Below are 23,126 nucleotides of genomic sequence, written 5' to 3'. Positions count from 1 at the left end.
CCGTACAAAAGACGTCATTTTGGCAAACTTCTTTCCTCTCATATGAACATTTCACAAAACTACAGTGCCAAAAGCCTTCATGGGATTCAGAAGCGCTCATATTCTCTTGCCAGAAAGACCTATTTTTAAGAAGAAAAAACTCAAATGGTGCATATTCTACTCATGGTATGCATTAATGATTATGATCTCTACAGAAATCAACAGAAACCCCAACCCAGACAACTATTACACCTAATCCTACAAAAATGTGTACCATTTTCAACCATGCACAGAGATGCCATCTAGTGGTGTAAAGGAGGAACTGCTTCAAAACTGCTTATTATATTATTATGTAAACAGTGTACAAGTTATGTGGTGTTGTGCTCTTCCAATGAGAAATGTGATTCAGTACTAAAGGTGTCCAACAAAGTGACATCATTGCATCCATTTGAAAACATGCTTTGTAGGTGGTGAACTAACACCAGGTGAAGATTGTGGTGCAATGCTGAATAAGGAAAAAAATATTTATTTATGCCCATTGACATGTCTAACTTTGGATAACTCTAAGCTACAGATATCAGCAGCTGCTTCTGACCCTCTTCATAACTTTGTGTATTTGCAAAGAACAAAGACAATTCTTCTTTTTTCTAATAAAACGTGACCCACGTCTGATCTTGGGTTCCACATTCACGCTGCAGAATGTGTCTGTTTTATAACAGAAAAAGCAATAAAAACATATTTGGATTCGAGGATCTTAGAAGTCAGATTTTCTTCCTAATGCGTTTTTCTAAAACCACCGAGAGTGTGACATTTCCTGGAAAAAAAAAAAAAATTATAGTGCAAGTTAAAAAAGAAGGTCAAAGACAATCGCTCCTCGCAGAACATTTACCTCTGCTTTGAAACTGTCAGTACAATCCAGCTCTGCACATCATTTCATGCCTGTGGCGGAAATAGAACATAACAAATGTCATATTCCAGCCATTTCTAAGCAATTTAGTCAATTATCCCACCACGTGCAATTACCAGTCGTTCTGTCGCCATTAAGGCAGCTCTTCTAAGATGGTGTCAAGCTCTCAATGACTGAGCAGGTCTCATCCAAACCAGGTCAAAGTCATTAACATAACAGAGGTGCAGAATCTTAGCAGTCATTCTCAGATAAATTGTACTTCTACATCGATAAAACCTTCAAAACAACCGGTCCAATGCCCTTAAGTGCCCTGCAGGAGCTGGTCAGCGTGGTGGACTCTCTCAGGTCTAATCATGCATTTGATGTAATAAAGAGCTGCAGAAGAAGAAGCATGCACAGCAGAGTATTCCTGAAGCAAATGATAGAAAACTTATAAATCTTTGGTCTGTTTCCCAACAAAAGCTTTGCAAATGTGCAGAATTTCAGAGTAAACTTGTATCAGTCTTGATTTGAAGCTTCCTGCAGATAATCCAATTTTCATTTACAAACGTTTGAATCCCACACAAACGCTGCAGAGCCTTTGACAAACAGCTTTTAATTAATCTCTCACAGCTACACCTGTCTCGAGTCATTTGTCCAATTCAGTGTGTTCGATCCATTCATGTGTCTCAGCTTTAGGTACAATATACAGTGGGGCACTTCACCAGATTCGTAGCTTATATAATCCTTATATCGCTCACGCAGCTGGAACTTCATTGAGGATTTGCAGTTGGTCTGAAAGTTTCATCCGGATCTGAACAAATTTCATCTGTGTTCTCGCAGTATGGCCCCATGATTCATGCCTGCTTTTGAAAAATGGATATTTAATGGCCCCGACGCCATGCATAAGATGCTTCTGAGCTTTCTCTTGTAATTGAAAAATCATCTACTTTGCGTCGTCACGCTCTCTCTGACCTGTCGAGAAAAACAGCTGGCTACCATGGCAAATGGAAATCTGCCATAGTAACAGTAGCTTATGTTGCTTTGTCGTGTGAAAGGACAGCAATGTTGGACCGTGGTGTGAAAGAAATTGATCTACACATGACACCTGTCTGCGCTGGCGGTACAATGAAAAACCATAAATAGAAAAGCATGGTTTTAATTCAAATCTTGTAATTAATGTGCGTTTTACTTCCAGTACAAGAGGCCCAGAGGGTGTTTTCAGTAAAACTTTATTTTTCAGTGCATGAACGGAACACCATGTCGAGGTCATAGTCTATCCTTTTCAATCCATTTTTAAATATTTTCTTTTTTTTTTTACATAAAAAAATAATGGAGCGATTTAATATACCTCTATTTTTTCCCCCAGAAAGAGCACTCAGCAAGTATTTATAAAGGTGCTGTACAATGTACAAACATTTACATCTACTGTTCCTACAGAATGTAGAAGATACCACGAGGATTGTTTTTCTAATGAAGCGATGCAAGGCCACAGTATGATACAGAGATGAGACAGAAAATGGTCAAAATGAAAGTGTAAAGGAGTACAACAGTGCAGGGGACATACAATAAAAAGGGCATTATCTGATTCACCAGACTGAACTGCCTGTACCTGACACTCGGGGCTGGATTGATTCATTCGACCAACCAAACTATTGCACAAAAACCTACCACTGTTTGGCTCAAAAGCGCACGATCTCATTATCTTTAACCTGAAAACTCCTTTATACAATCACAAGCTCTTATCACAGTCATTCACAGACCTTAACCACCATTTCACTGTCCCTGATATTGACTTTATCACACGTTTGCTACTATACTGCGTTCCCTGAGCTCATCTGAATATGTCTTAATCTCATTAGCTATAGCTGGGTACCTTGAGTCTATTTCCTTTCTCTGATTTTACAGCAGAAGCTTAAAAAATGTAGTAAAGCAACAGTGAAATTAGACTTTTTCTCATTTTCACTGACTCCCACATCCAATTGTTTATCTGATATCCATCAGCTCAGCTTCCCTTAAAATATGTAAAAAGGTGGGGGTCTCTGTATACCTGTCTTGGATCAGCAGCATGCTCAATATGTCCCTAAACCACCACATCGCTCCCTAAGCTCCATTATCCTTCAAGCTACCCTGGCACATAATCACACAGCAGGATTGACAAAATACATTTAAAACCCTCATTTTTCTTTTTTCAATAGGCAAAGGTAAAACCATCAGGGGCATGACTCAGACCTTGCACAGTATTATATAAATTGCCATTTTGGCCTTAAACGGAGAATCCTTTAGAAAAAATGAAACAGCTTTATAAAATAATAATAACAATAATAAAATGTTAATGCATTAGTAGCAAGTCAACATCACGAATTAAATACAACTCATGGTCATTCTGTTATGCTACAAGGGCAGATGCAGTGCAATGGAATTCAATAGATATTTGAAAGTTAGAATCTGCAAAACATGACACATTCAAATATATATATATTATATTTCACAATGAGACACGTTTTGAGCGACTGCAAACATTTGGTACAGCCGTTTGCACGCTACCTATACATTTCATGAACTACAAGATCCATGGTAATCCCTACCACTGAAGTACATCGGAAGGATGGTGAAAGCTCAAATAACATGGGACAAATCTTTGAAGTCTATATCAAAATGTGGAATGGCTTGGTACAGCTACATATACACATATTAATCTATTATCTCAATAAATTACACACAGCTTGGTTATCATACACATGGTAAACAAGTTCTCAAACCACAAGTTTCTGGTCTTTTTAATGATGCTGTCTGTATGAAGGAGAGCCATGTCTATAACCATAAGAACAGTCTAGAGTCCCCGGTAAAGTGAATGCTTGCTGGATTGTATTAGAAATCGGCCTGGTGCTTAGAATGAGAATCATAAACAAGAAACAGGATCATCCTCAGTGATGTGCAGAACACGTGCAGTAAAACAAACAGAAGGACCGACTGCATGCAGTTGAGCAAACTTTGAAGAAAAAGACAAGTCAAAATATCCCACAATGAGACCGAGAGCAAAATCAAACCCTAGATGACAGTCACATGTGGTGTATACTACAGGCGAGAGCCTTTCTCCTTTTCTTTGCATATGGGTCATTGCATTGTAATGGGTGAAGCGCTGTTGGTAGTCGATGTTCCACAGGAGGCTCCCAGGATTGGCACATATTCACATTTCAGAATGTCTTGTCTAGCAAGGCCCCGAGCATGCCGCACATGCTGACGTCTCACATCAAAGATGCCGAAGCAGCGGACAAGGCGGAGGGGAGTTGCTACATGCCACGTCCGATGTCACAGGACTCCCAAAAAAGACCTTGTCAAAAGACAAATCTGGACATGGTCCAAAGGTAATAAAAGTGGCACCATGTTGCACGTCTCTGTTTTATGGAAGAACTCAGAAAAAACTGTCCACTGAGGGCACTGTTAAATATTCCATGGCACAGCTCAAGTCTGGGCGATTCAGTATTCTATCACAAAGGGTCGCGGAGGACCTCTGCCTGGGAGAGGATTCTGGCTGAGCTGGGCACTTTCCAAGGGCCGGGGCTAAGAGGTCCTTTTGGGCTCTGCGGGGTCCCTGGAATACTGTTGAGAGAGGCCACACTGCCCTCCTTACTACTGCCATCTTTGCAGGAGTAGGAAAACGTGTCTTCCCTTCCTTTTGCCTCTTTTGGCGAAACCACAGAACTTTTTCTACTCAATTTATCTTTAAAAGCCAGCAGCGACTCTCTTCTGTTGATAGCCTTGTTACTTGTATTCATGTCGTCTGCAGATTTCCCGTTAGCATCTCTCTGCCTCGAGTCTTTTCCTTTCTCGCTCTCTCTGACTGGAGTTGTCCTGTGGTGGTGAGAATCTGCCGCCACCCTTCTTTTAAAGCTTTCTTGCTCACGGTCAGGCCTTTCTCCTCTCCCTTCCATCTCCCTTCCTTGTGTGTATCGCCTGATTTCAAGATTGCCCGCTTTGCCGTTTTTCTTTTCGAGATCCAAGCTTTCTCTGCCGGAAGAGTCTTTTAATCTCCTCTGAGGGCCCTGCTGATGCTCTGCACGCTGCAGGGTCAAAGCCACCTGCTGTCCAGCTTGAGGAGACTTCCTAGGGTTTGTGGATCGTGTTGTTGTCTGTGTTTGAGATGTCCTGCTCTTGCTCAGTGTTTCTTCCTGTGCCTGACTCGCAGTCTTTTTGGGAGTGTTATGTTGCTCTTTGGCTTTAGGAAATGTCTCCCCTGTTTTCTTTGGGCTGCTTAGCTCTCTGGAGTCCTTTGTGGGCCTGGTCCTTTTGTAGAAGTTCATATGCTCAGGGGAGGCGGGAGAGAGCCGTTGTACCTCCTTGTCTGCCCACTCACCACTCTCCTCCACTGAGCTTAAACCCCTGCTGCGGGGCTTGAGGCCTTGTGGGGATATGGCACTCCAGCTGTGGGAGTGTTTCAGTTTGCTGGAGAAGGGAGGGGAAACGAAGATGGAAGCCCCAGTGGGATATGGAGAGGACAGGGGTGATGTGTCAGAGAAAAACACCTCTCTGGAATAGCTTGTGGGTGAAATGCGTTTCTGATCATGTTGACCTGTAAGAAAAGCACATATTTTACAGAGACGCCATATGTTGGTTGGTCAACATCGACACACGGATATTAGATGTTCATGCAAAAAAACGAAATTTAGACTAAGAAGAAAGTAAAAGTCAATTGTACTGAGAGATTAGCAGAGGGAAGATATGTGAGAAAGGGCAGAATTACCAAGGTAAAAGAGAAGAGGCCACTAAAAGCAGTGAAGATGTTAGTGTTGGTGCTCAGTGTAGTAGCACACAGTAGAAGAAGCTGTACTACCTGCATCAGGGGCAAGAGAAGAAGAGCCAAAAGGAAGAAGATGGTTAGAGATTAAACGAATAAATAAAAAGTTCAATAAAGGAAAATTCAAATCTATGCGTGTCACAATTCCAAAATAGTCTCCATCAATTAACAAGAGGATTATTATCATTAGCTCGACATCAGGTGGATCTATGGATTCAGCATGTATTTAACGACCCAGTGTCTCGGCCTTGTTAACCAGTAAACATATTTAGGAAATAAAGCAAATCTTGTTGCCAAGTTTTACTGAAACATTTATCAAAGATGACAATTACAACTCGATAATACGTGACATGCTGTACAATTTACATTTTGTGAAAAATGCTTTGGACGCTTAGAGTTAGATGAAGAGATTGACGCCTCTCTCATATTTCTGCTCTGAATACGCAGCAACAGCATAGCTTATCTTATCATTAATACAGGCTCGCTCCATCCTTGCTTGTGAATGACTGAGCCTTTCCAGGATGCCCCTTTCACACTTCATATTCCAATCATGATACTATCACCTGTTACTAACGTACCTGTGGAGCGTTCCAAACAGGTATTTTTGGAGCAAATTAGTAAATGTCATTTGGCTAAGTAAGTAAGTTGCCTACTAATACAATCCTTCACCTTGTACCAAAATTGAATGAATTGTGTGTATTCAGTACTTACTGCCATCTTGAGCCAGGCCTGCCCCAGGTCTCAGCAGCAGCACCACTTTGTTTCCTCCAGCCTGGATCAGTTCAATAGCCCGTGTGTGGGAAATGCCGCGTGCTGCCTCCCCGTTAATCTCCACTATCTCATCTCCTACCTGTCAGCAATACAGAAAATGCAATTATTGAACAGAAACACACCTTTCAAAGCTTAGCACACGCCGCTGTGCATGCATACACACTTTCACTCAAACATACAGAAGTGGTATGTTTACACACGAACACGCATAATTGAAGAATCTGAATTTCATACCACACACACGCGGGCGCCTTGTAATACCCTGGAGGTACCATCTATTATTGGAGATGACAAAATAACTCAGGATAAAGCATGTAAACATGTCAGTTTGTTGGGATCTAATCAGTGTTGACATTCCTCTCCACCCTTGGATAGGCAAAGTCATGCCCAGAGACCACAATCTGGCAAGCCGAAGACTGATTTCTGCTGGGAGCTTCAATTCTGTTCCCTCCCTGCACCACCTTCCCTCTCATCCTGATCATAATAATAATAATGTGATAATTTAATCCCCATGGGGAAAGCCTAATTTTGCTGAGCCTCTTCCGTGGACAGAAAAAGCACAGGGTCAGTTACAGTGTGACCTTCCTGGAAATGGTCAGTGTCATAATTAAGGACACTAAAGACAGATTGATGCTTGTTGACATGCATGGGTGGATAGACACTCGAGGGTGTACAGTAGGCGAGAAACAAATCTGATAAAAATCAATAAATAGTAAACAAGAATAAAATCTAATCAAATCTGAGGCAGAGAGAGACTTAAAGACCATCTTCAAACTCCTTGTGTTTTGCTGTGTGGAGACTGAGTTCGATTACTTTGGTAAATGAAAACAAAAAAACTGCAAACACATCATAGCTGAAAGCATCTGCAGGGCAACAGTGTAACTGGCAGTTATTGAAATACAATTCATTAGTTTAATCTCTGGTGCATTCAGCATGTGGCAACAGAAATTGTATTTTTTCTGATTTACCTCTCCCCTTCATAAACTAGTAAATGTTCAGTATCAGATTTTAGCAGCGTAATGGTCTATAATGGCACACCAAACTGTATCTAACAATATTGAGCGCAGCTAAATGAGCTTCCCAGGACTGCGTTGACTTTTATTTAATCAAGCATCAGATATTTCTTGTTAACTGGAGGCCCTGTGGATGGCGACGTCTGCATTCGTGTGAGTTGTTGACCCACCCACCATCATGTGAGTCATATGGGTCACATGAGTCATGGTGTGGATGGGTGTTATGTGAGTTATTGACCCAGCCGGCCAACATGTGAATCATTCCTGTGACCGACCTGTGACCTGCGACTCACAAGGTGTGAAGGATCCTTCAAGAGGATAAATACCTGGGACCCCCCCCACCGGTCAGTTAGAACTGGAGAATCCTCTTGAATAAAAGGTGAAATGTCTTCTAGAACTCGAGCAATTCCAGTTGCCTTCTAAGGCACTCAGACGTACCATGACCTGAATGAGTGAGAATCTTCACAGACTCAACATTACTGGCTGATTCTCATGCAATTTGATGTGGATATTATCCAGACAGAATGAATCTTAATGGTTCCGGTGACCTCTGACCTTTCTTGCAGTTCCACCACAATTTCAGTTTTTAGAAATTCCACTGGCTTTCCCTTCGCTCAACTGAGCACACAAGATCTGTCACAATCTGATACACTAATTTCAGTGACTCTGAGCACATTCATTAACCCTTTGGGATAATGACCTTAGATTTTAATGACCCCGTAACCTTTCTTTTAACACCCCCCTGAAGGCAAACTTATTCTAAGAATGGCAAAATTAGCATTACGTCATTCTCTCCATCCAACCCTGAGTATTTAGGGGTGGAACAGATAGAAGGAGCTCTCACATGGATTCTTCCGTCCAGCTGAGCAGGTCCATCCTCAGCCAGTCTCAGGATGTACAGGCCCATGTTGTACTCTGTTCCCCCTCGCAGACTGAAGCCAAAGCCTCTGGGACCCCTCTCTAACTCCACTGTGAGACACCCCTACACAGCGCATAACATAACACTCAGTCAGGAATAAACTCATATAGAGACACACAAAGACAATACATGTGCAGTATATGTACTCAAACATAATATTTGAATAAAAACTGGAGTTTATATGTGCATTATGTAAAAACTTGAGCCTTGAGCAGTTTGAGATAGTTGCTAACATATAATGGAAGGAATAAGAGGATTCCTCTGACCTGGTTGGGTCCTGTCACACACAGCGTTCCCTGCTCGCTAAGTGGAAGAGTTTTGTGGTCGGACCAGTTGACTCCCTCCCTCTTCTCCTCCACATCCAGGTTATAACTAAAACAAACAACAGATGTATTCCTTCAGTAATACATGCTCTAAACAGCAGGCTGCAGGCCATAAACCCAAAAAGCCATTATGGAAAAATGTAATGCTGGATATTAAATGAGAAAGAGATGCTTTTTCACACTTGGATATTTTAATTTGAACGCTGCACTGTATTGCATATGCTCTACACACTCTACACTTTTATGTCTGACACACACACACACACACACACACACACACTTGCACACACACACTTTATATCATATTTCTATTAGTTTTTTGTTTCAGGAGAATTTGTCAGGGCAGGTAGCAACATCATTGTATTAATAGCACCATAACCGTGCTATAATGTGATTTAATTTTCAATTTTAGAGGAGTTTCTTGTTGCATTTCCGATCTGCTTCAGTGTGCGCTTTCCTCAGGCCAGAAGTGGGGGTGGCAGCAGTAAGTCAGAGCGCCAACAGTGAAGGAGGAGTTGGCCATTACAATTTGGAGAAAAAAGCGTAAAAAAGGCAGCACAGTAATTTTCCCAGTATTGCCATATGTACCAAGTTTTATATGTATATTTTGGTGACTTGTACTTTTAAGGTATTTGTGATGATGGTTTTGTTCTGAAACCTTAATTTACTTCTATAGGGTACTGATCCTGGGACAGCTATGCACTGTGTTGGTGCAGTCAGAGTATAGTTGGAGCTACAATGTCCCAGTATGCACAAGATGTTTCAACAGTTTCAAAGGCCCTTTTCCCCTGGTGGCCAAAAGCTTTGATTTTGCTTTCATGCTTTTCTTTTGTGTGAGAGCAGATCCTTACCGTTCATCCTGCAGCGCTGACCTTTGGCCCACGGCTCTGTGCTGCAGAGCTGGACTCTGTTTAGCTGAACTGGCTCCAGATGGAGGGCCCTTGTATTCTAAAATACATTCAGTCATTACAGCCATGACTGTTAAAATGCCCGCACAGTGTACAGAATCCTTCTACAACGTGCTTCATACACACTTAATAATTCTAAGCATTGTAATCTGACTCTTACTAAATGAGTGAGCTTTACAGTGATATGAAGATGTCATTTCATTTACTTTCAATTTAGAACTAAATATTTATATCTTCTTATTGAATCCATGGTTGATTGCTTTGATTACTTGGCAGAATAAAGCAAGTTCAAAAATCATACTGAACCAAATTCATCACAAGGCCAACATACTACTATAATAAAGGCAGACGTGGGCACACAGAGACACTCACCGTCCTCAGGAACCACAGTCAGTGTGACAACACTGCCGGCATCCTTGATAAGCTGAACAATGTCATTGTGAGAGAGCTCGATGATAGAGCGCCCATTGACCGCTGAGATACGATCTCCGACGTGCAGGAGGCCGCAGCGGTCGGTGGGACTGCCTTCGATGATTCGGCCAATTTTGTGTGGAATAACTGAAACGACAGATGTGAAGAGGAATGAGACATTGAGACCCAGATGGACAGACGACTATGAAAACCTTGAAATATATCCAGAAAGCCAGCATAATGGTCTTTCTCTTATTGTTTTTGATGTGCATACCCTGCCGCATTTTCTTAACGATTTCATGAATCTGGACTCATCTGTTTTGTACCAAACATGCATTCCAATATGGACTGGAGAAAAAATACCAAAAAAAAAAAAAAGATTTGTGTAAATTAAATGCTAAGCTAAAAACTTTGACAAAACTCCAACCTCCATACGGTGGTTTACTCTTGGAGGTGAGGATGACAAAGCCGAAGCCTTCAGTGTCTTTACGGTGGAGTGTGATGTCAAAAGACTCGTGGTCCAGGGCGCTGGGCATCGGGAGGCGAGGTAGCTTGGGAGAACCGTTCACCAGCACTGGGGCCATTTCCTGAGCCTCTTCCTCTGTCGCTTCTGAAATCAAAGGACAAAGATGCTGTGAAAGAGGATTTTTCTCAGGAGAGCCCAAGGAGACACTGGGTGTTTAGAACAAGCTTTCATGATCTAGACACTCACCGTCATTATATCAAGAGAGTGCCGAACATGTTTATCAATACAACAGTCTCACAAACATCGAAATTGTGTCAGGCGCTGTTCTGATTATTACTCACCCCTGTAGATGACCTTCCTGCGTACGGTCAACATAACTTGACCGTTACGGGCGGCGTTGGTCATCAGATCCAGCACCTGCTTGTGTGAACGACCTTTCACCATCACACCATCAATGCCGATCAGCTCATCTCCCGCTCTCAGACGACCATCCTTCTCTGCAGCTCCGTTGGGCACGATGGCGCCAATGTACACCTGGGGAAAGACGTTCTGAGAGAGGGTTAGTATAATGGAGAAGAGGCCTTTAAAGAAATAGAAAGTGTAATAAAAATCAAGGCTTATAAAACTTCATTATTTTGGAGTTCCACATCAACCGCCTTCTTTATAGAACAATCTTTACATAATAGAGATTAAAATACTTAAACTATGCTTGTTATATATACTTACTGGCTGCTGAGGACCTTCTCCTCCCAGGACGCGGAAGCCAAAGCCTGTTTCAATGTCTCTCTTTAGAAAAACATCAATGTCTTTGGTGTGAGGCTCTGCGGATGAGTAATATTCTATCAGTATTGAACGGGAGGTCATGGTTTCAAGTTGAGAAGGACATAAGGTTAAGAAGCAAACTTTTGAGAGGAAGCGATGGTGTGTGGGCGTAGACTTACGTCTGCTCTCCAGCAGGGCTTTGGACTTCAGGTACATCTCGGCGGCGTCTCGTTTGGGGGAGTCGCCGGAGCGCAGGGTGCTCGTGTTGGAGTGGTAGGGCAGGGCCTGGGGGGCTGAGTCTGTACCGTCCAAAGTCTCTGTACTGGCCGTCATTTCCAGTCTCTGAGAAGAAATACATGTACCATCAACACCACCTACTGCTTTGAGTGTTGTTATTTGCAGCTACAATCTCAATCTTAGATTTTCATTAGATCACATATGCTTCGGTATTCAGCTAAGAAGGACATATTTTATTGATAGTCTGAACAACTCATTATCCCAGACAAGCAGCTGAGCAGCTAATGGTGATAGATTACCTAAAGCAATAAAGGTCACTTCACTGGCTCTCTCTTTTTTCTTTTTTTTTTTTGCTGTTTTTACTTTACATTCCTCCGATTACTTTGAAGGCTAAGCAGTGGGATTTGAACGTAATATAACGTCCAAGGGACAAACCAAAGATTTACCCCTGGTTGTGACAGACCTATTCAGGCAGAAAGGGCAACTTCCTTATCTAAAACTGTTGTATTAATAATACCAGCGTATCTGAAGAGGCTCATCCATGCTTCATTACTGTTGCAATCCCCTGACAACAGCCCTAAGAATACGAACACTGAAAGGAAGTAATTAAGACCATTTTTCAGAGCAAACAAAAGGAGGCGCCCAGAAACATAATCAATATTCAAATTTATTGCTATCATTTAATTCGATGCAACAGAGGCTTACTGGTTAAGCTGAAGGACAAAAAGCTTTGAAATTAAATTGCGGGATAAGTTCCCATGGGGAAACAATAGTGAGGGAAGAGGAAAAGATATGTTTTTACTCACAGGCTTTAGACTCTTCACAGGGGATGTTTGACCTATGGAGAGACATAGAAAGACAACAGGAATGTGATAAGAAATGCTATGATATGAACTGGAACAACAATGATCACTGAACCAGCGTCCACCAGGTGGCACTGCCTCTCTGACTGTGGAACAGCAGCAGCGAGCATAAAAATAAACCAGTGAGCTGCTCTAAACTCAAGAGGTGTACTCACTAAAGAATGCTCCATTAGGGAATATACATCCATGTGCGATTAAAGATACATAGGGAATATAAAGGTAGTACATGTGCTGGAGTGCTGACTACATGGAAGCCGACTGCAGGGGCTGAGGAAGCGGATGAGGGCATTAGAGATTCATGCATATAATTCAATGACCGATAATTCTCTTCCCTCTCTCTGTTCGCTTTACAGCACACCCACACGTTCCATCTCAAGTGCTCAGATTGTTCCCTACAGATCATCTCTTACAGCCCCCTCCTCCCCTCCTCTGAACTCCCTGCATAAACTGGATTAACAAACACTCCTCTGGAGCCTGCAGCCATGTGGGGCCGGACTAACACTTGGCTTGATGAGGGGTTAATGGAGCCTGATGTAAAAGGGGAGACACAGCGGCATTTTTCCGCTTCACTGCCGAATTCCCAATCCGACATTGGAGGCATCAAAGGCATGAAAGAAGTGTGCCATGCACACACCTGAAACACAGCACTGTTTTCCCTCCATCCTTTCTCCATAAGCATAACCACTACTTGCCCAACACTAACCCTTAACCTAACCTTAACCCCAGCCTTCAGCCTAAAATTGAATGATTATTTTTTTACATTGTGGGGACTTTGTCCCCATAAGGTACGTGAGTCCCCACAATGTAAGCAATACATGCTCGCACGCATGCACACACACACACACACACACACACACACACACACACACACACACGTAATGATTTACGTCATGGGGACTGGTATTTTGTACCTATAAGGAAGAAGAGTCCCCATTATGTGACCGTATAAACAGATCCGTGTCCCCAAAATGCGAGTAAAAGACACACATGCACATACATGTGTTTCCATCATTTTTGAGGACAATGGGTAGACTTACATTCATTCCCTGGAAACTTGCCATAACTAACCTTAACCTCATTGCAACCTTACCCTAACATTAACCAAAGTCTTCACCATAAAATGTGATGATTTACATTATGGGGACCGACTTTTTGTCCCCGTAAGAAAGGCGAGTTTGGTGCAAACGTAAGCAATACATGTCTGCACATAGACAAACATGCATTTCCATCACTTTTGGGGACAATGGGGACAGTACATAGACATAAAGAATACATAGACTTACACTAATTTCTTGGAGACTTACTGCACCAATAACCACTATTTCCTTAATCCTAACCCTTATGCTAACCTTAACCCAAGTCTTTACCCTAAATTGAATGATTTACATTATGGGGACTTGCATTTTGTCCCCACAAGGACAGAGTCCCCACAATGTGGCTGTGTAAACTAATTTATGTCACCCCAACACACACACACACACACACACACACACACACACACACACACACACACACACACACACACACACACACACACAGAAGGATCCTCTTCCAAGCCATAGGCCATTGTCTAATGAGGGTTAAAGCTGGCATTAGCTCCTCAGTTGGGCAGTCTGGGTGAAGCTGAGCCCAGTTCTGCTTGGACTGTGGGGTCATGCAGTGCATCAGTGGAGTAGCACATGGTGATGGTGGTGCAGCAGCAAGGGTGAGTAATGTGGGTGTTTGGGAGAGAAGAGGGGAGGGTTGGGGAGCAGCTACGGGGAGGAGGCCCCTGGGGACCTTCCCTCTATAGACATTTAGCCAAGGCTCTTTAAGGGGCCATGGATGTAGAGGCATGCAGAAATCGCCTGCACCCTGCTGATGATCAAAGCCAATCCGGGGTTCATCGACTTACGCGGCGAAACCCTGGGGCGGTTGGAGATGATGTAGGAGACATTTGAAGGGTGCATACCCTCCTCTCTCTCTCCCTTGGAATCAAGCACATCCCCACACTTATGTAATTCCTGCTCTAAGACTTGTAACAGACTGCATTACGCCTGAACGGGAGTCATCATAAACAGAGGCGGGTTGAGCAGAGACACACAGGAGGAATGTTTGAGAAATGCTCGAGATGCACAGTTTCTAAATAAGCAACATGTGACGCCCAGAAATACGACTCGAGTCTGTATGCAACAGCTACTGAGGTGCAGGTGGATCTATTCAGCTAAAAAAGGCAGCAGTCTCTATTGTGGTGACCTTATACAGACCACAAACACAGTGGCATCACCCAGGCTTCTACAGAACAACAGTGTGTGGTCAGTTGATGCCCCCAAGCAACCACAACATCACCTCACCTCCTGTCAGTATCAGCACGCTGACCTCACCTCCCATGGGCACTGTTGAAATTGTATTGACAGCAATAGCAAATTACGTCACACAGGAGCCGGCATTAAAGCATGAGAATAAAGGATAGAATAACATGGACACACAGCCATTCAGTCAGCCAGATGAATAGATACACAGACAGACTGACAGGTGGTGAGATAGCCAGAAAGTCAGCCGGACAAATACAGAGACGAGTTGTTCTTTCAGTCTCTCACCTCCTCGCAGCACGAGCACGTTGACCTCACTGCCCACTGGTAAGTCTTTGAGGATGTCCACCACTTGGGCGTGGCTCAGCGTTTGGACATTTTGCCGGTTGATCTCCTTGATGACATCTCCTTTCTGCAGGCCACGGCACCACTGGGCATCCAGGATCATCTTCACCTTCTGGCCCAGCGGGCAGTCAGCAATGGCAAACCCGAATCCTCCGGGCCCCTTGACCAGCGGCACGCTCACCAGCTCTGGCTGCAGCATTGTGGTGGCCACCTCTCCCCGCTCGCCCTGCCTCCCGTTGGGCATGGCCGCCACAACGGGCCGACCGCTGGCGTCCGTAGTGACATAATGGAGCTCCTGAGAGGAGCCGTGGAGGACGTCACCTTTCACGAGCAGCGGCTGTCCGTTGATGAGGGGCACGGCCGTCACCACCTCGCCACCGTGCAGGGTCTGCTGAGGCTGGGTGGCCGGCGGGGGAGGAGGAGGTGGAAGAGGGTCGTCGCTGTCTAGATCCACATCTGGAGGAAGCGGGTAGCCACGGCAGAGGACCATGTCCACATACTGGTTGATGGGAATGGATTGGAACATCTGCACCACCTCTGGATGGGTTTTCCCCAGCACAGACATCCCGTTGATCTCAACAATCACATCACCTAAAACAGAGAGAGATAAGAGAGTGACGGGGAGTTTCTCTTCTGGAATCTAGACATCACTTCTGTACGTTCTTTGGAAAGCACTCACTTGTTCCTTTGTAAAAATGGATCTTTCCTCTAAAATGTCCCTTTCCTCTTCACCGCTCTCTCATTTTCATTTTGGCAGCTGCACATCTTCCTTTTGCTTTATCTTCAGTCTACCATTCATTCTTACTTTACCCCTGTCCCGCCTTCACTCGCTCCATTGTTGAACAGTCCCGAACAGCACTCTCTGATACAACTACTTGGAAGGGAGACGAGTGCAGATTTCTGTCACATTGTACCCATCACACACTCACACACGCACAGAGCTCACAGCTGTTGGTTTATGTAGACAGCCGCAAGGCAACAGCACAATCAGAAAGTAAAAAACAAAGACGCTGAATGGCCTCGCACCCACTACGTCTGCTTTAAAACGATGCCCTTGACAGAGCTAGAGTTGTTGTTATTGCCTTGTTGAACTCAAGGGACAGTGTTAGGTTAAGTGAACACTACGGAGGTAAAATTAAAACCTCCAGGTGCTTTGTTGTAGCACACTTGGTAGAAGTGGGCTGCAAAATAATTTTCTGTAATATTGCAGAAAGTAGCGGTTATAAACTCATACATCTTCCAGCCAGCTGAAGGAGATTTTAGTGCTTATCTGAGCAGGAATAACCTCTCTGCCTGAAACAGTGTGTGCACATCTGCAGAGGTTTTTGCTCACCGGACGCCATCTTGTTGTCGTGGGCGGCGGGGCCGTCACTGAGCACGTTTTTCACCTGCAGAAACTCATCCGTGCGGTCACCTCCGATGATGGTGAATCCGAATCCCTGGGAGCTCTTCTTCAGCGCTGTGTGGTACATCTCACCCTTCAGCTGGCTGGGGTCTGCAGTGAAGCCAGACGCAGCTCCCTTACCTGCAAAAGAAAGTGTGCATGTGAGCATATGCGTGTGAAAAGCTGGTGGAGAGCGAAGCGTAGGGAGAAAGCTTGAGTGAATGACAAGCTTTATGAAACACAAGTGCAAATCTCCAAACAGAGCTCAGCATCAAACGCAGCAGCGCTGATTAATAAACTCATATCCCTCTTGAAAGACAGCAAAATCCATCCATGTCTGCATTGAACCTCAATTATACGCATTATGTGCTGAGGATCAACATAGTAATTAGTCATTTCTAATTAACAGGCATGATGTACATGCCTAAAACTAGATAAACCCATCAACAGAGACCTTTTTGCGCAACCCTTCTGACAAAGGAGCACAAACAGACAGATGGGATGATATAAAATGTTAGCTTTGGATGCTAATTCACTTGTTAACTGTAATGTGCCTTCTCCTTTTACAAAACTATAGAGCAGAACACTGATAGAACACCTCTGACAGTGTCCAATTTAGCACAATGTCCTCTCTTATCCCCTCCATACTGCAGCCAGTGACTCGGAAAAAAAATGGGTTTGTCAGTGTCGACTTTTTATAACTTGAGTAAGGAACAACTTAAGGTCAGTGGCAACATCAATATGGACCTGCAGCTTGGCTGTGGCATACGCAATACACTAGATAACCAACTGTCAGGGTCACACTGCATTAAACTGAGCAGCTCGCCTATCTGGCATTACTGTGGTATCAGCACTTTAGATCATGGACACACCATTTTTTCCTTGCTGCCTGATGGTCTCTGGCCCGAGCTGCGCTATAGCTTCAGCTCAAAAACAGTAAAACTGAAGCCAGCTGGTGACAAATGACGCACATTCCAGCTCCTGGGCTGTATATTGAGAGACTGTGACGTGGCCGTCTGTCTCTGGGAAGCCAGAAGTGTCGTACCTTTAGAAAATGGCCTGCCATTATTTTAAAGAAGCTACCCGTTTCTTTTTATTTAAAAGTGAACGAACTGCAGCCAAAGGGAAAATAAGCAGAAAACAACCTTACTCACTACTTCTGCTAAGTATTAATTATCATATCTGTGAGAATAAAAGATGTGAGGAGATACTGCTGATGTTCACAACATATATTCATTTATTAATCAAGGGGACAAACATTTCAATTAATAGAGTGAAAAATAATTGCCTCCGTGCACTAGCTTTAGTGTGTGGTGCACTGAAGCCACCATGCCCTTAGCTCCTCGATATCCTTGACAGAGAAAAGCAGGCAGGTGAGAACGCGAACAGGTGAGCGTCATGTGGCACGCTCTGGTAATGCTGTTTTTTTAGAGCCACTATGAATCTCCCACAGAAACTGTAATGGAAAAGGTAGTAAAGTGTTCCAACAGCCTGTGAGAAGTGCTGGTGCGCAAGAAAAAGTCATGGTACACCAAATAGTAACATGAGGAAGTGCTGGTACTGTGTGCAGGTGAGTACCGGCACACTTCCAGCACTGACAAAACATTAAATTAGCATTTGTGTTTGTTACTGATTCTTTTCAGCCACAATTGTCGCGCTAATGAGTGTTCATGCCACCAGTACATGAATGTGGGCTTGACTCAAAACAGTGTCTGTGTGCATGGGAACGAAGGAAAGTCGCTCAGTGCAACAGTGCAGCTTACTCGTGTGTTTTTACCAGTTTAGTAGTTTTCCAGTTTCTGGACAACAACTGAGGCCTATGCCCCACAGGAATAAGTGATATTAGGCTTGGGCTACACAAACAATACTTAATGGCTTTTGCTGACAGTAGGAAAATTATAGAAAAGCAGCAGCCTTATTCTTTAAGGTAAATAAAAGCAAGAGTTGCGGCTCCCTTTGCTTAGATTTACACTTGCCACGTTTATGAGACTTTTGAGATTCACTGCTAAAATTGGATTTTAGAAGACTGCATCAATGTATGTGTGTGCTTCACCAGAAAACAACTGCTCTGTGTATGCAAATCTAAAGCGGGAATCCACCTCTTTATCTCTCTCTGATGCACACGGTGATTGGACAGTGACTTCCAGTATTTCCATATCTACTCCTCAAAACCACAACAGCAGCTTTCTAGTTGGACCGGGAAGCAACAACTGCACATTTTCCCTCTCATTTCTTTCAGTTTTAAAAACTATAACTTTGGGAGCTGTGTGCGAGGAATTTAAATGCAGGCACTCTCGAACTATCAAACGGTTCAGCAGTCAGAAACATCCAGCGCAGACATGAACGGGTGTGAGTGAGTGTAACTTATCACAGTCACTGTGGACTCCAGATGTCCACACTGTCGCATGGATCAAGCAAAGCTCATTTGCATAATCACATTCAAATTGCTTGATAAACTCAACATGGAATGTTTTTCCTTCTTCCACTGACTGAGTGCTGAAATAACCATTTCACTGCACGTTTGTGTGTGAAGAAACAGACAGATGTAATGGAGTGAGAGTGAAACGGAGGAAGAAAATGAGTGCGAGACTGTACTCGTGTGGGAGAGTCCAAGGAAGGTCTCTGTGCCAATGTTTGTGGGTAGGGTTTGAAAGCCAGAGGCAGACAAATCCGTCAGATCCACCGCATCAGAAAGCCACGGTTCTTGATTTCTCATGTGTGACTCAATTGCGCTGTAAATCTCAATGACACTATACAACATAATTGGGAAGACATCTTTTTTTATTACATCAATGCAGCTGCTGTTTCCAAGAAGAGCAGAATTTAAAAACATCTCTCATTGCAAAGCCAAGTGTTGACAAAAGGGGAAAGTCCTAAGCATACAATGTTCTCTATGTACCTATTAGAGCAAAGCAGACTTTGAACACGTGTTGGCACATTTAAGGCTGGTATGTTGGCTGTATGCCAACTTGCAAAAACCACAGTGTTGTCTCTTTTGCAGGTTTAACTGCAGCAACACGTCATATAATTTGCATCTAAATGGCTAATATTCAATAGATCACCATAAAGTAAAAATGACAAAAATGGGCATTTTGGAATAAAAATACTATGATGTCAAGTAAACCTGTGAAAATACAAATGAGGAAAATGCCACAATTAGTTAGATTTAATAAATACTGAATTATTTTACAGCATGCATGTATTGGTTCATTTCCTGTATACGGGTATCTGCACACACCCCATTCAGATGGCGTATTTATGTTCTAATAGTAGTCATTTCCGTGATATAAAACTCCCCAGGAATCTCATATCTTGGAAAACTGTAAAAATCTGAATTCTAGCCTGAGGTGCAACCGTTGTTTGATGATGCTTTGGTTTCATCATAGCAACCGTCTGACAGCTCACTAGGTTGTGTAATCTGTAATCAGGGGCGAGATGGCGGTTTCCTGTGTCCCCACACACCTGAGCAGAGAAACGTCTGATTATGCTTGGCCTCTCTGACGTGCTGTTCCACCAGCTGTTGCCATATGCACCGCTAAAAGCCGGCCTCCTCCCCTGCATTCCCTCTCTCACTCCCCGAAACACTGCAAGCGCTACGAGCCTGCCTATCTCCACCGCTGCAGCACTGCAATATATTAAACATCCATTGTAATGCAAACATGCTGTTTATTCATAATGTTTATTGCAGGAGAAAAATGGCTTGTCAACCTAAAGAACAGACCATTACTGCAACGCTGACAAAAACCTGTATTATATGAGCAAACTAGGGGGAAAAAAACCTAATTTTGACAATCTATTATTGTTTGAGGCTACTTGAAGGATGACACGTTCAGCTGACCTTGCATGAAACGACAACCGCTCTCTACTCCCTGAAAACAATATTTATCACATCACAGTGACTGAGGGGAAAGGGTTGCCCTCTGTACAGAGCATAAGCCAAAGTAATTAAACTACAATTATATTTTAGACAATTAGTCGATGCTCATGTCCAGAGTGATTTACCGTGAGTGCAGAAATAGAACGGGTTCAGAGAAAACCTTACACAACGTGAATGAAGCCAAAATTCTCCTCTTGTTGCTCCTGAATATCATAAATAATAGAAGTACAAGATCAGCTAATGAGAGCACAAAAAGGAAGGAACGAGCACACAAAGAGATTCTTCGTCTTAGATGACTTCAGTCTGACCGGAATTTCTTGTGGTGTTTTTACAAACAGCGACTGTTCAGTAACAAAGCTGGTGGAAGTAATTATAGCGATACATGTGATAGCATGTCTTAGAAACCCGACTGAGACTCGAGAAAAGGTGCAACATCTCATGATGTTTTTAAAGGTCACTGTTTTAGAGCAGCAATGTGGCAGCTGCAAGTTTCCATGTGTGCAAAACCTAATTACATGTGTCCGGCTCCTCTGCAGTTGTGACATGTTGGAACGATCCAAACAGGATTCTGGTTCTGCAGTGCTGTTGTTACCTTGGGACGGTGCCGCGGCGGCTTGCTGGATCGCAGCCGTCTCCTGGCTCAGCTTCTTCTTTGCCTCCAGGACTGGGTTCTCAAACTGGGTTTTCTGGTTGATGTGGCTAGAACATAAAGAGGCTCGGATTTAAGAGAAGAGACTTCTGACTCTATGTAAGCATACAGACATGCATACACACACACACACACACACACACACACACACACACACACACACACACGTCTGACTTATTGAGCTTACTGCACCATTTTTCTGCAATTAATTATGTATGCACTTCCCTATAAAGGAACCATGATTTTCTAATAGAAGGATGCTATAGTGGCGCCATTATAAATAAATTCATAAACACAGCATGCATACGTACAGTAAAGGCTGGCTTGCCTCCCCTTATGTGGGGAAACTACTACGGCTTTTAGCAATTTAATATTGTAGGAAATGAACCTCCCGACTGCCAGCAACATCCTGTTCCTCTACAACAAGGTAAACAGCCTGTTGTCCCCCTGGCATAAAACCACGGCCATTGTTTCATAGTGAGCTCATTTCAAGCTAAAACACTGGCAGCTACAAGCCCTATCTATATGCCATTGACTCTCCTTGTCCAAACAGCACGAGTCTCTCTCTCATGTCACTTCTACCTAGGAGGGATCCTTCTGCAGTCTGAGCAATAAAACAACGCCAGCGTTCCCATTTTCTTTTCATCACAACAGATTGCTACCTCGCCTTCCAGCCCCCACTCTCCTCCCTCCATGCATTCTTGCTGAAAATCTCCCCACTTCTCCCTACTGCTGTTACGACGGCCGTGTTTCAGTGATTTCCTGCTGGGGTGGTGAGCACAAAAACACATTTTGCACGGACAAATATACAAACAATACGTGGAGACATATATACAGACTCACATTCTACTGGATGCACATGCTTATTACACAGATGCTGCGAAAACACTGCGAGAGAACAATCAGTGTTGTGTTCACATACAGGTCACTGCAAAGCTACCCGCAGAGTTTCATTTTGCCACCCACTGATAAACAATAGGAAAATCCTGATCAGAATCCTCAACTGTTCTCATCCGAGATGAACAAAATGAGCCGTGCACAACATCCATTTGTTTATTTTTAGACAGTATTGATTTAAGCCGGTTCACTGCTAATGTACACTAAGCAGTGTAATATGCACTTGTGCTCTGATCCCTCTGGTGAAATGCGCTTGTGTTACACGCATCTGCGAGGAACAAGTGTGATAAAACAGTTTGCACTGATGTTGGCAGCTGGAGGGCTCGGAAACTGCATATATCAACAAATCGATAAAACTTACTCAACGTAGTACGTGCCGTACTGCGGATCGTCAATTTCCTCCCAGCCGTAAGGTAACTCTGCAAAAGGAAAACAGCGTGTCATTGTGTTGTGGAAGGATGCAAATCGGGAGGGCACATAAAGATAACGGAATGGAAGACAGAAGCAGAAGAGCGGGCGCAGTATTTAGCAGACAATCATCTGGGAGTTGTAGGTCATTCGACAGGGTGGTGAGGTACAGCAGTAGTTACCAGTGTATTTTTTCCCTCTGACTGGGATGTTTAACATAAGAGAGTAGCCATGAAAATAGGATACAATAATTCAGTGAACATTTCTGTGGTTTCAACAAGCAGGCCGGCTGGAATGGCTGATGTACGTCATGCCCTGATGAACATATCAGGCAGAGGGAGAGAATAAAAGAGAGAGAGAGAGAGAAAAGAGCTCTTCACGGAAGACAGAGCTTTGGAGTTGCTTTTCAGAAGCAGCACACCAACTAGCTTTCTGTCCGCCTGTAAAAATCCATTAAAACCCAGCTGGAAGGGTCCCACTCTTTCAGCCGTGGCCGCTCTCTGTCTCTGCTTGCACTTAAGCCCACATTAGCATCCTGGGGATACAAAGGCACGTCTGGAATTCCTTAAAGTATACCCGAGCTCTAGATTTCTGAAAAATTAGGCCACGTGACTGTGACGCCTCAGGTTACTCTTAGGTGACGTGTCATTTCAAAGTTACACGGTCACATTTTACCCTGGTTGGTTGTTTAATTAAATGTGTGAAATCATGTGCAGTGATGGATCATGTAATGTACAATAGAGGTATGGCCTTATGTAAATGCTGGTGCAGTAATTAATGGAATGACTGCATGCTTGAATAGACCAGCTGAGTAGTGCAGTACCTCCGTCCTCACACTTCTCAGGGGGCTTCGCCTTCTTTGCCAAGCGGGGGTCCAGCCATGTGGTCGTCTTGGTATTGTGGCTGCGGAGCACAAAGAGCAGCCAGTAAATATCAACA

The 23,126-nt window shown here is 43.6% G+C and overlaps 1 protein-coding gene across 2 annotated transcripts in view; it reads right to left on the bottom strand.

Moving 5' to 3' along the window:
- Nucleotides 1–3,618: 3,618 nt before the first annotated feature.
- magi3b (membrane associated guanylate kinase, WW and PDZ domain containing 3b) overlaps nucleotides 3,619–23,126 on the bottom strand; it is a 120,289-nt gene continuing 100,781 nt past the window's right edge. The window contains exons 6-22 of one of the 2 annotated variants that reach the window (XM_076742484.1): nucleotides 23,011–23,090; nucleotides 22,141–22,198; nucleotides 20,826–20,932; nucleotides 16,306–16,497; nucleotides 14,916–15,563; nucleotides 12,280–12,311; nucleotides 11,416–11,578; nucleotides 11,201–11,295; nucleotides 10,816–11,023; nucleotides 10,436–10,618; nucleotides 9,970–10,155; nucleotides 9,541–9,637; nucleotides 8,633–8,738; nucleotides 8,292–8,429; nucleotides 6,375–6,513; nucleotides 5,610–5,699; nucleotides 3,619–5,438 (exon numbers count right to left, since the gene is read on the bottom strand). In XM_076742484.1, the coding sequence (XP_076598599.1) occupies nucleotides 5,650–5,699; nucleotides 6,375–6,513; nucleotides 8,292–8,429; nucleotides 8,633–8,738; nucleotides 9,541–9,637; nucleotides 9,970–10,155; nucleotides 10,436–10,618; nucleotides 10,816–11,023; nucleotides 11,201–11,295; nucleotides 11,416–11,578; nucleotides 12,280–12,311; nucleotides 14,916–15,563; nucleotides 16,306–16,497; nucleotides 20,826–20,932; nucleotides 22,141–22,198; nucleotides 23,011–23,090 (2,482 nt within the window). In that variant the 3' untranslated portion in view covers nucleotides 3,619–5,438; nucleotides 5,610–5,649. The remainder of the gene's footprint in view (nucleotides 5,439–5,609; nucleotides 5,700–6,374; nucleotides 6,514–8,291; nucleotides 8,430–8,632; nucleotides 8,739–9,540; nucleotides 9,638–9,969; nucleotides 10,156–10,435; nucleotides 10,619–10,815; nucleotides 11,024–11,200; nucleotides 11,296–11,415; nucleotides 11,579–12,279; nucleotides 12,312–14,915; nucleotides 15,564–16,305; nucleotides 16,498–20,825; nucleotides 20,933–22,140; nucleotides 22,199–23,010; nucleotides 23,091–23,126) is intronic. The other variant, XM_076742476.1, reaches the window with a different exon arrangement.

This window comes from Chaetodon auriga, chromosome 2 (genome assembly GCF_051107435.1).
Source record: "Chaetodon auriga isolate fChaAug3 chromosome 2, fChaAug3.hap1, whole genome shotgun sequence".
Lineage (NCBI taxonomy): Eukaryota > Metazoa > Chordata > Actinopteri > Chaetodontiformes > Chaetodontidae > Chaetodon > Chaetodon auriga.
Note: the sequence above shows the minus strand (reverse complement) of the source record. Positions and strands in the feature narration are given on the sequence as shown.